The 13,007-nt window shown below is 41.9% G+C and overlaps 2 protein-coding genes across 4 annotated transcripts; both read left to right on the top strand.

Moving 5' to 3' along the window:
• Nucleotides 1-310: 310 nt before the first annotated feature.
• LOC108253872 (ecotropic viral integration site 5 protein homolog) lies at nucleotides 311-2,437 on the top strand (the record flags this gene model as incomplete). Its single annotated transcript, XM_017448600.1, has 3 exons — nucleotides 311-379; nucleotides 1,169-1,327; nucleotides 2,270-2,437. Coding segments are annotated over 3 exons (396 nt in total), but the record flags the coding sequence as incomplete, so codon positions are not given.
• A 942-nt stretch (nucleotides 2,438-3,379) lies between these two features.
• Nucleotides 3,380-10,764, top strand: LOC103520708 (ecotropic viral integration site 5 ortholog-like). 3 transcript variants are annotated; one of them, XM_017448601.2, is made up of 5 exons: nucleotides 3,380-3,546; nucleotides 4,171-4,266; nucleotides 4,854-4,955; nucleotides 9,636-9,713; nucleotides 9,903-10,764. In XM_017448601.2, the coding sequence occupies exons 1-5, from the start codon at nucleotides 3,382-3,384 to the stop codon at nucleotides 9,954-9,956; spliced, it is 495 nt and encodes a 164-aa protein (XP_017304090.1). In that variant the 5' UTR covers nucleotides 3,380-3,381; the 3' UTR covers nucleotides 9,957-10,764. The 3 variants fall into 3 exon arrangements, with proteins under 3 accessions (XP_017304090.1, XP_026687531.1, XP_026687532.1); XM_026831730.1 differs by lacking the exons at nucleotides 4,854-4,955; nucleotides 9,903-10,764 and adding an exon at nucleotides 5,949-6,050 and having other exon boundaries at nucleotides 9,636-9,869; XM_026831731.1 differs by lacking the exons at nucleotides 9,636-9,713; nucleotides 9,903-10,764 and adding an exon at nucleotides 5,065-5,253.
• The last annotated feature ends 2,243 nt before the right edge of the window (nucleotides 10,765-13,007 follow it).

Below are 13,007 nucleotides of genomic sequence, written 5' to 3'. Positions count from 1 at the left end.
CGCCAGTCGACCATGTTTGGACATACCTTAACATGAATTCCTACAGCTAATTTTAGACGGCGCGGCGCAAGGCCTAGTTAGCTTGGAGAGTAGCACGTCTGCCTTGCAAGCGCTAGGCCGCGGGTTCGATTCCCGCCCGGGGCGGATTTTATCCTAAACAGACAGGGTTCGTGCTCGGAACGGCTGGCTTTTTCCTATCCTGTCTTCGATTTCGAGACAATAAGACCTCCGTTGTTACAGTCCCCTCTATCAAACCTCTTATAAACGTCACACTTGGGCACATAACGTGATCTAAGATTTAACCCCTGAGGTGGCCCTGGCTCTACTCGGGATAGGCAAGGAAGCGCTGCTCAGTTTGGACATGGAAGGAATGCTTAAGGTAAGAGTTTAGAAATTAAACGTCACTATATAACTGCGAAGGTTTTCAGCAGATAATAGTGCTTATTTATACTGCTCGCATAGGACTGAAAAGTCCCTTTACTCCAGCAGTAGGCTACTACTATTATTGACTATTGTGGCTCGCATAGGACTGAAAAGTCCCTTTACTCCAGCAGTAGGCTACTACTATTATTGTGGTCAAATTCTCAAATTAGGATTGAGGATAAAATTCCATACCTCGGCTGGGATTGAACCCACGCCCTCCTGTTTACCAGGCGAGCGCCTTGACCACTAAATAGGACTGAAAAGTCCCTTTACTCCAGCAGTAGGCTACTACTATTATTGTGGTCAAATTCTCAAATTATATTGAGGATTCCATACCTCGGCTGGGATTGAACCCACGCCCTCCTGTTTACCAGGCGAGCGCCTTGACCACTACACCACCGAGGCAGGTGACGTGCGTTTTAACCTCCATTCGGCGACAAGCTACACGCCTACTCAAATTAACCTAACCCACCCTGAGTGGGAACCGGGAAAGTCAGCTGCACGCGATTGCCCAGGCTTGGTTATATTATTACTACTATTATTAACTTCAGTAGCCATTGATGCTTAGCTCCGTGTTTGTGGTGAAATTACCGAACTGTGGCCACATAAATATAGTCTTCTACAGAGTGCATACTCCTCCAAGTTTCTTTAGCTTTTAATATTTTCAAGCTAATTTCAGTTTCATCGTCATATTTTGAAACCTAAGACAAAACGTTTTAACCATCCTATTTCCCTTCCTCCTCAGTATTTCCAGAAGGAGCTACCTCTGAAGGCAGACGCAGATCCGGACGCTCTCATGCAAGCCGCGTACAAAATCTCCTACAACACGAAGAAAATGAAGAAGATGGAGAAGGAGTACACGGTCATGAAAACCAAAGAACAGGAAGAGATGATTGAACTCAAGGTAATTTAGTTTTTTCTAGCTGAAACGAAACTCAGTGGTTAGGTGGACTTCGGATCCGGAGGTTGGTGGTTCGAGTCCAATTCAAGGCTTGAAATTCATCGATGTATAGGTGAGATTAGCATTAAGTGGGGACGATAAAGGAGGGTAGATATACCCTGACACGTTTTAACCTCCATTCGGCGACAAGCTACACGCCTACTCAAATTAACCTAACCCACCCTGAGTGGGAACCAGGAAAGTCAGCTGCACGCGATTGCCCAGGTATTGAACCATCCGGATATCAACTACGCGCAAAGTTGCTTAACTTCAGTGATCCATCGGGAACTGGAGCATTCAACGTGCTAATTCGGCGACAAGCTACACGCCTACTCAAATTAACCTAACCCACCCTGAGTGGGAACCGGGAAAGTCAGCTGCACGCGATTGCCCAGGTATTGAACCATCCGGATACCAACCACGCGCAAAGTTGCTTAACTTCAGTGATCCATCGGGAACTGGAGCATTCAACGTGCTTATTCGGCGACAAGCTACACGCCTACTCAAATTAACCTAACCCACCCTGAGTGGGAACCGGGAAAGTCAGCTGCACGCGATTGCCCAGGCTTGGTTATATTATTACTACTATTATTAACTTCAGTAGCCATTGATGCTTAGCTCCGTGTTTGTGGTGAAATTACCGAACTATGGCCACATATAGTCTTCTACAGAGTACATACTCCTCCAAGTTTCTTTAGCTTTTAAGAGTTTTAAGCTAATTTTAGTTTCATCGTCATATTTTGAAACCTAAGACAAAACGTTTTAACCATCCTATTCTTCTACAGAGTACATACTCCTCCAAGTTTCTTTAGCTTTTAAGAGTTTTAAGCTAATTTTAGTTTCATCGTCATATTTTGAAACCTTAGACAAAACGTTTTAACCATCCTATTTTCTCTTCCTCCTCAGTATTTCCAGAAGGAGCTACCTCTGAAGGCAGACGCAGATCCGGACGCTCTCATGCAAGCCGCATACAAAATCTCCTACAACACGAAGAAAATGAAGAAGATGGAGAAGGAGTACACGGTCATGAAAAACAAAGAACAGGAAGAGATGATTGAACTCAAGGTAATTTAGTTATTTCTAGGGCAAGTTAGGTCACAGACTACTCAAGTTTAATATTTCTTTGTTACAACATATGAACGACAAACATTAATCTTGAGAGAGAGAGAGAGAGAAAAGCGTCCTCATTTACCAGGCGTTCGCTTTAACCACTTGGATAGATAACCATACAATAGGCTTGCCAAATATCCAAAATGTCAATTCGGGACGCGAATCCGCGAACATACTTGCCAAATCCGCGAACATAATCGCAAAATCCGCGAACAAAATCGCCAAATCCGCGACCATAATCGCGAAATCCGCGAACATAATCGCGAAATCCGCGAACATAATCACACGGATATTTCCACCCATTTCCCGATTTTGAAAATTTGGACCGATTGCAATACTTTCATTACTAGTATAGCTCGCTATACTGTAGTACCTATTATTAAATACAGATAAACAAAATACAGTCGAACCTGGATAAACGAGAATCCAAGGGACCAGCTCATTTTTTCGTTTAAGGCGGTTTAATACAACATTTTCTCGTTTATAAAGGTTTAGCAAAGTGGAAGAGCAAACTTATGAAAGCATGACAAATTTAAACAAGTTAAGAACAAATTCTGATTTATAGGGCCTAATTTAAAGTTAAAAAAACGCGTCCCGAATTTTTTCTGGGACAAAAACGAAAATTCGGGACAAAACGCCCCAAAATGAAAGACTGAACGGGACGCCGGGACACCCCCTGAAATTCGGGACTGTCCCGGCCAATTCGGGACGTTTGGCAAGCCTACCATACAAGGATAACCATATTATTTAAGCCATCTCAAATTGTTTTCCTTTCAGGTGATGGAACCCGGGACACCCCCTGAAATTCGGGACTGTCCCGGCCAATTCGGGACGTTTGGCAAGCCTACCATACAAGGATAACCATATTATTTAAGTTAAGCCATCTCAAATTGTTTTCCTTTCAGGTGATGGAATTAGAAACCCAATGCCAAGTGAGCGGCAATCAGCTCAAGCGACAAGACGAGGATAACAAGCTCCTGGCGGATAAATTAGACACTACTCAGGTCAAAGTCAAAGAACTGACCGCCAAACTGAAGGAGCAACAGCACAAGTATTCCGACCTTGAGTCCAAGGTAAGCTCTCGATAGCCCAGGTAGCGCGTATGACTTGTAAGCGCTAGGCCGCGAGTTCGATTCCCGCCCAGGGTGGATTTTTTCCTGAACGGATATTGTTCGTTCTCGGAACCCTTGAGTCCAAGGTAAGCTCTCGATAGCCCAGGTAGCGCGTATGACTTGTAAGCGCTAGGCCGCGAGTTCGATTCCCGCCCAGGGTGTATTTTTTCCTGAACGGATATTGTTCGTTCTCGGAACGGCTGGCTTTCTCCTCTTGTGTCTTCCTTCTCTCTTAGATTTCGGGACGATTATACCTTGCTAGTTACAGTTCCCTCTATCAAACCTCTTTTAAAAAATCGATTTCTCAGGCGGTCAGTGGTCACCCACCCAGATGTTTATGGTCCTACGAGCGTAGGACTATAAACATCCATGGACCGAAACAGTGAGTAGGACCGCTAACACGAACCAGCCTGGCAAGCTAACAATTTTTAAAAAGGTTCTCTCTGCTTCTCACGATGGTTGACAGCGGTTCAGGGCGAGCCATTGAAACATGGCTAGAGACCATCACCCTGGTGTATTTTATTTGTCCATTTCATATTCTTATGTTTAAATTAATGGAATAAATATTCCCTTTTATGATTTCAGATGAAGGATGAGCGAATGACTTGGAAGATCAGAGAAGCGGAACATACTCAAGCTGTAGCGGAGCTTACTCAGAAAATATCTCGACTTGAAACGAAGGTAACTAAACACGAGAAAGTAGTAAGTGCCAGGTTGCCAGGTCGATTCACGCTCGTGGGGAACTTTATTCTAACAAAACGAAAGGTTCGGCCAGCCGTTCCTAAAACGAAAGGTTTGTTTTAGGAACGACTGGCCTGTCCTTTCCTTCTCTCTTCGATTGCGGACCATAAGACCTATGTATGTTGTTATAGTTCCCTCTATCAAAGCTCTTCAAATAAGAACAAAAATAATTTATATTTTGTGGTGAGTCTTTTCTCAAAAACCTTGAAAAAAAAAGAACAGTCCTTTCCTTCTCTCTTCGATTGCGGACCATAAGACCTATGTATGTTGTTATAGTTCCCTCTATCAAAGCTCTTCAAATAAGAACAATAATATTTTATATTTTGTGGTGAGTCTTTTCTCAAAACCCTTGAAAAAAAAAAGAACAAACAAAAAAGCTGTTTGCATTCCGAATTCCAAACATGGATCTTCAATTCTGCCAACAATCAAACCCAATACATCCGATGTGCACGCCTATTATAATACGTAGATACTAAGCTATTGAGCAAAAATTCAGCAGCTCATTCCCCATATCTGTCTCATTTCAGAATGAAGAGATGGTGGCTGAGGGAGAGTTGCGATATAATTCACTAGAGGATAGTGACCAAGTGAGAGAATTACAGGACAAAGTAGCCGACATGAAAGCAGAGGTAAGCCACGAGTTGCACCTAGATAGGAGGTATCTATACAACAACACCTAAGACCCTGTTCCCACTTGGCGTGAGATACATCCTATTTTTTTTTTGTCGGATGACAGAGGTAAGCCACGAGTTGCTCCTAGATAGGAGGTATCTATACAACAACACCTAAGACCCTGTTCCCACTTGGCGTGAGATACATCCGATTTTTTTGTCGGATGAGTAATATTTGTGTCGGATCGGGAAAAAATAGTATCGTGTGTTGTGTGAACACTCATTTTAACTGCATTGCTTTTAGATCATACGACAAAAAATCGAATGAATCTCACGAGAAGTTGGAACAGGCTTTAAGGGTACGGACATACAGGGAGCGTCAGAGCGTTTGATATGGCCAGCGCCATAAGAAATAGGTAACAAGATTGAAAAAAGCTCTGACGCTCTGTGTATTCGTACCCTGACAAAGCTTTCAGCTTTCTATGTTGAAAAGTTCACCTGTGTAATATCAGAGACACTTGCTTAGCAGAAAAGTTTGGATAGCACTGATCTAACCTGGTGTAATTGTGTAATGGTGGTGGGGGTAGCCAAATGTACAAACTCTATTGCCCCAGGTCGATTCACGCTCGTGGGGAACTTTATTCTAACAAAACGAAAGGTTCGGCCAGCCGTTCCTAAAACGAAAGGTTTGTTTTAGGGACGACTGGCCTGTCCTTTCCTTCTCTCTTCGATTGCGGACCATAAGACCTATGTATGTTGTCATGATTCCCTCTATCAAAGCTCTTCAAATAAGAACAAAAATATTTTATATTTTGTGGTGAGTCTTTTCTCAAAAACCTTGAAAGAAAAAGAACAAAAAAGCTGTTTGCATTCCGAATTCCGAACATGGATCTTCAATTCTGCCAACAATCAAACCCAATACATCCGATGTGCACGCCTATTATAATACGTAGATACTAAGCTATTGAGCGAAAATTCAGCAACTCATATCCCATATCTGTCTCATTTCAGAATGAAGAGATGGTGGCTGAGGGAGAGTTGCGATATAATTCACTGGAGGATAGTGACCAAGTGAGAGAATTACAGGACAAAGTAGCCGACATGAAAGCAGAGGTAAGCCACGAGTTGCTCCTAGATAGGAGGTATCTATACAACAACACCTAAGACCCTGTTCCCACTTGGCGTGAGATACATCCTATTTTTTGTCGAATGAGTAATATTTGTGTCGGATCGGGAAAAAATAGTATCGTGTGTTGTATGAACACTCATTTTAACTGCATTGCTTTTAGATCATTGAGGAGCTTGGTGGAAGCCAATGTAAGTGTACACATCCACCATTTTTCCCCCCTTTATGGACGCATTGAGGGGAAGAAATTTTAAATTAAGTACTGGGCAAAAATTTCTTTAAAGGACTTTTACTCCAAAATATTGTAATGTTCGTAATGATTTGTGGTTCGAGATTTCGGATCTGGAGGTTGGTGGTTCGAGTCCAAGTCCAATAATAAAATCTAGCAGGGTTGTATTATTTTGGGAAACGAGCTTGTGTTATTTTTATGCTTGAAATTCCTATCTCACCCGTTACTTTAGTATTTCATTCAACACAAATAAAAGTTTGCTTTTCTTTTCTAATTTAAACTCTTGTAACTTTTTTTCCTCAGCATAACTCGTGCCAGAGTTCAATGGATGAGGCATCACTAAGCAAGGAGAAGCTAACACAGCGAGAAGAGATGATCAAATGTCTTCAAGACGAGCTGGTCAAAGTAAGACTTACTGTGGCGGAATCTGATGCTTTAGTACGGGACCTGCGAGCCAGGATAGAAGAACTTGAAGAGGTAAGCCAAGAGAAATCAAGAATCATTTATTGACCTTTTTTAGGTGCAACATTAAACCCCTCTAGTATAGGTATGTGACCAGTAAAGTATAGTGGGGGCATGGGTAGCCCAGTGGTAACGTGCTTGCTTGTCATGCAGAATGTCCTGGGTTTGATGCCCACCATCGACAAAAAATCGTACTCGTTTTTCGATTGCAAAGGGGTACTGTCTGGTGTTCTCGTGTTGACCCAGTACCCACATGGGGAGTATTGTGTCTCTTCTCCTGTCCTTTGAGAAAGAAACAAAACGCCCACCGGTGGGCCATGCCATCTTGTATGTGTGAAACCCAAATTAATCACCTCTTTTAATAGGATACGTTAATTTGGGCACTCTCTAATATACCCCTTTTCATCCCCCTGTTTAGGAGAAGAAAACTCTCCGTGAGTCCACGGTAGACAATTCCGTAGCACATCTTCAGGAAGAACTCATTGCTGTCAAGCTAAGAGAAGCTGAGGCCAACCTATCACTCAAAGATCTGAAGCAAAGTGTAGCCGAACTGAATGCTGCCTGGCTCAAACACTTACAGGTAAACTGATGAACAGATCAAAAGATGACCCACCTTGTTTAGACTGCTGGGGTAAAGGGACTTTTTAGGATAAACAGGGTATAACATTCTATTCTACTTACGTTTACCTCACCTAGGCTGAGTGGGGTCGGAAAAGCCAGCAGTACTGTCCAGAGAGCTTAGTTAGATGGTTGCGGGAACGTCGCTACTAGAACAAGACGGTCACCCATCCGGATACAAACCACGCGCAAGTTGTTTATCTTAAGTGATTCATGGTGATTGGTACAAGTAGGGCCATCGGCTATAAGAAACGTCCCATGTCACTGCGGCTTTATTAGATATTTTGTGAGTAAGTCCATGGGGAACTAGTACATTCAACGTACTAATGTTTCTGGCTTGAACTCTTTTTTTTTTTTTTAATTTTATCTCATTTTTTTCTTCTTCTTCTTCTTCTTCTTCTTCTTCTTCTTTTTGCAGGAAAGGAAGCCAGATCCTGCCCCTGCACCCGACTCGACTCCGAAGAAGATAGGCAACCTGCTCAACTGGAACTCTACAGAGACTCAGAGGTTAGAGGAAGATCTAATGAGTACCAGGCTGCGAGAGATGGAAGCCGTCACCGAATTGAAACAGCTCAGACTTAAAGTGAGTAGTAGATATGCATTTTTTAGTATAATAGATTATTTATTACTATCTCATTCATCAAGGGGGGTGTGGACCGACTGCTTGCACTGCAAAAGGTTCAATACCCACAAAAAAAAAATCAATGGTATTTTGATTGCAATTACATAGGTACATATTTCAATTGTGCAAATACATAATAAGAAAATGGCCTAATGGTCAATGTCCCGACATTTGTAAACAACAACAACAAACAGTTGTATTTTACTTTCGGATTGTATTACTTGGATAATGGGACAGTAGTCTCATTTGAGCAGTATAATTAAACACAAGTGTAGCAACTTCTTAGGCCAGCCACTCACTATCAGGTAGATCTGACAGGCGGACATGATCAGGTGTACCTGTCAGGTCTACCATTAATTCAGATATATCAGTATACCATGATACTTGAACATTAGTGAAAGATTGTTGTCTTCGTCAAAGTATTGCCGTCATGATTCAACAAAAAAGTGCGAATAGGTATTCTTGCCTCTCCTCACTAAAGAAAAAAAATCGAAGTACCTATCTAAAAATATAAAATCTTCAACGTCCTGCATTTCAATTTGTGTAAGAAATTGAACATTTTATTTTCTTCCCGTTCCCCAGGTGGATAACTGATGAGCACACACACTATCTGGTAGACCTGACAGGCGGACATGATCAGGTGTACCTGTCAGGTATATCAGTATACTTGGATTCTTGGATACTTGAACATTAGTGAAAGATTGTTGTCTTCTTCAAAGTATTGCCGTCATGATTCAACAAAAGAGTGCGAGTAAGGTTTTCTTCGTAGGAAATAATTATGTAAATTGTACTTAATACCCGAAATTCCTGTCTGCGTTTCTCCTCCTAAAACAAGGATTTCATCCAAGTCTGGTACGTTAGTTTAACCCCCCTCCCCTAGTTTTGTACATTGTTGTAAATTTTGTAATTTTATTTACATGCATAATATGTAGAAAATCAACAAATGGAAAGTTTACTGTAGAATCTTTGAGGGTCTTTCCCATCCTTGCGTGTGCTTTGATTTATTTTTATTTTATTATTTTTTTTCGCTGTTTGTAATTTTGTTTTGCAATTTATTTTGAAAATTAGATAAAGGGCCTTTTGCTCTTCCTTTAGGGAGTTCTTCATTCTGTTTTGCATGTTTTCTTCGTAGGAAATAATTATGTAGATTGTACTTAGACTAAACTACCCGAATACCCGAAATTCCTGTCTACATTTCCCCTCCTAAGACAAGGATTGCATCCCAAGTCTGGTACGTTAGTTTAACCCCCCTCCCCTAGTTTTGTACATTATTGTAAATTTTGTAATTTTATTTACATGCATAATATGGAAGTTCAACAAATGGAAAGTTTACTATAGAATCTTTGAGGGTCTTTCCCATCCTTGTCTTACAGTACAAAATACATTACAAACTCGTAGAAGTGGGGGGGAATTTTCCAAGGCCAGGTCTACCTGATAGAGTCAGTTCTACCTGATAGTGTGTATACTCATCAGGTAGACCTGACATTCGGACCTTTTCAGCCACACCTGTCAGGTCTACCTGATAGTAAGTGGCTGGCCTAACAAAAGCCCCGTGTTCGCAGTCCATTGAGTAGAACTATAGCACTCTATGAAAGTAGAACTTCTCATACCCTAATGGTAATTTTCTCTCATTTCTTTCAGATCTTGAGACTGAAAGCGCGACAAGGTGGGGCAAGGGGCGTGGCTTCCTCAGCTTCGTCCGAACTCGGCGACCCCGAAATCGAATCCGAATGTACTTCAGATCTGCACATCCGGCTGCCCCCCTCCTCGTGATCCACTGGAAGATTTATTAGCACAGTGGCGCCTCTAACGGGAGTCTAGTGAAACATTTCTCTAGTGCTGCCATCTGGTGGAAATCTAGTGAAGATTTACTAGTACAAAGCTTCGTCCGAACTCGGCGACCCCGAAATCGAATCCGAATGTACTTCGGATCTGCACATCCGGCTGCCCCCCTCCTCGTGATCCACTTGAAGATTTATTAGCACAGTGGCGCCTCTAACGGGAGTCTAGTGAAACAATTCTCTAGTGCTGCCATCTGGTGGAAATCTAGTGAAGATTTACTAGCACAATGGCGCCTCTAATGGGAGTCTAGTGAAACAATTCTCTAGTGCTGCCATCTAGTGGAAATCTAGTGAAGCTATAGTACTGGATTTTTCCAGACCTGCCCCCTAGCGCAGGAATAAGCTACTATGCAGTACTAATGAAACTCTGGTGCTTCTCTCTAGCGGAGTTTATGTAAAACTACATAACATTCTTGGGCTGACATCTAGCGAAGAGCTAGTGAGACTTGAGTTCTACCATATGGGACTCTAATGAAACCCCAAGGTCTAAAGCTATGCCCACACATAGTCGACGGCCGTCGGTCGACGTCGATGACATGTGGACACAGCTTTACAGTCATTATCATTAAGAAAAATTTCATCTCTTGGATGATGAATCGGTGATTGAAAAAAGAAAGCATAGAGTTTGAGGGAAGTGAAAAACATTGTGGACCTCCTGAGACCTGTGCAGGACCTTCAAATTCAAGGTCTAAACATTTAATAACACCCCTTGATTTTGGCTCCACCACTGCCTTTTCCAATACACAAATCCATCTTTGAACTCCTTTCCCACAATCCAAACACATAGCTTCCTTTACTGCCCGTTGAGAGACCACTACAAAACTTTCATTTAAGTTTACCAGTATTACGCATTCCTTACTCGTTTCTCTTGATAATGTGTTTATTGTAAATAGTTTTTCTCTGTTTAACAGGTAATTTTGTTGTGAAAATTTTCAGATATTTAAAACGGTCACATTCTTGTCTCAGCTCTCGGTGAGTCGACATCTTTTTTTTCGTGCTCCGAAAATTTTCTATAGTTTTTCTCGAAACTTCTAATTTTCCTGTGCGATTTTGTTATTTGAACATTTATCGACGGCCTGGTCGTCGTTACTTCTTATTTTGGACAGCAATTTGAATACATATTCCTTTTCCTGTGAGTGTCTCTACATCTGGGAGCACTATGCTCCCAAATGGTCAAGTGAGATTCACTTTTCCCACCAACCTCACTCCAGTGGTGTCTCTCCATGGCTCTCAATCCTGTTCTCCTACTACTCCTGTAGTGTCCTATGGATATCAGTCCTGTTCTCCCAATTCCAATACAGTAATGTCCTTCCATGGTTCGCAATCCGCTACTCCAAACCCAGTGACATCCAACCATGGTTCTCACTCATCTCTGATCCCTAGAATGTCCCGGAAAGGGTCTCAATCCTCTGCCAAGGTATCCCTTATTCGTTCTCAATCCAGCAGTCCTGCAGTTCCCCCCCGTGGTTCTCAATCCCAAGGCTCAATGATTTCACCTCAAAGTACTACTTCTCCCGTTCCTTTGGTTACATACACTGGATCTCAAACTGCCTCATCCAAGTCTCCTCTCAATGGTTCTCAAACCAACTCTCAAGCTCCTGCATTTCCCTCTATTCCCTCCTCTTCTCATTCTGGGGATGATGGGTTCCACCTGGTTACAAACAGGAAGGCCAAGGTTCACACCATCTCTACTTGTTCATCTGATAGCAGTGATATCACCATTGTCAGCAAGAATAGCAAGAAAAGACCAAAAACTTCTCAAGATGGAATTCCATTGGCTAACAAATTTCAAGCTCTCAGCAACCAGCAAGTGCAAGATGATACTGATATGGGCATAGAAGACCCCGTTACAAAAGTAAAAATTCCTCCAATGTTTGTCCTTAAGTTTGGTATCCCTGTTCTTGGTGAGTTCATCAACTGGTTGAAAAATGCTTCTCCTGATTTTGCCATCAAAGATATGAAAGAGTTCTTTAGACTTGACTGCAAAACTATTGATGTGTACCGTCAATTCAGTTCTCTTCTTGATTCTAAAGGTGTGGAGTATCATTCCTACCGCTTACCCATGGATCGAACAATTGATGTTGTCATAAAAAATGTTCCCACTTCCTTTGATGAAGAAGAAATCGAATAGCAAGAAAAGCAAGAAAAGACCAAAAACTTCTCAAGATGGAATTCCATTGGCCCACAAATTTCAAGCTCTCAGCAACCAGCAAGTGCAAGATGATACTGATATGGGCACAGAAGACCCCGTTACAAAAGTAAAAATTCCTCCAATGTTTGTCCTCAAGTTTGGTATCCCTGTTCTTGGTGATTTCATCAAGTGGTTGAAAAATGCTTCTCCTGATTTTGCCATCAAAGATATGAAAGAGTTCTTTAGACTTGACTGCAAAACTATTGATGTGTACCGCCAATTCAGTTCTCTTCTTGATTCTAAAGGTGTGGAGTATCATTCCTACCGCTTACCCATGGATCGAACAACTGATGTTGTCATAAAAAATGTTCCCACCTCCTTTGATGAAGAAGAAATCAGTGAAGAATTGAAAGCACTGGGTTTTCAAAATTTCAAGCTCATGAGAGTTTGGAATCGTGAAAAGAAGCCAATCCCTGTTGTCAATCTCTACCTTGACAAGAAGATTCAGAAGAATAATGAAATTTATGACCTGACCAAACTCATGAATTGTATTGTTTATGTTGAGCCTAAAAAGAAATCTTATCAAGTTCCACAATGTGGCAAATGCCAGAGATATGGGCATACTAAGAATTATTGTCGTCAAGCACCCCGCTGTGTCTATTGCTCAGGTTCTCACTCTACTTCTGATTGCACTTCAAAAAATGTTACTCCTGCTGTATGTGTGAACTGTGGTGAAAATCACACTGCTAACTACAAGGGTTGTAAATATTATGTTGAGTTGAAGAAAAAACGCATCTCAGACACTCGCCAGCTAGTCCAGCATTCTACTGTTCATTCTTCCCCTGCACCAGACCTCAGTAATTTTCCTCCCATTAGCCGTTCTAGTGCCTCTCCAGCTGTTCGGCATGTTGTTTCTGATCATACTTATGCCCAACTCTTAAGCTCTCCTACAAGTTCTCAGCATAATCAACCCAGTTCACAGTCAAATCAACAAAGACCTGGATCTACTCAAGATAGTTCTCAAGCAGATTCCTCTCAACC

The sequence above is a fragment of the Diaphorina citri genome, unplaced genomic scaffold (genome assembly GCF_000475195.1).
Source record: "Diaphorina citri unplaced genomic scaffold, Diaci psyllid genome assembly version 1.1 scaffold3964, whole genome shotgun sequence".
Lineage (NCBI taxonomy): Eukaryota > Metazoa > Arthropoda > Insecta > Hemiptera > Psyllidae > Diaphorina > Diaphorina citri.
The sequence above is the reverse complement of the archived record's forward strand: the minus strand, read 5'-3'. Positions and strand labels throughout refer to the sequence as shown.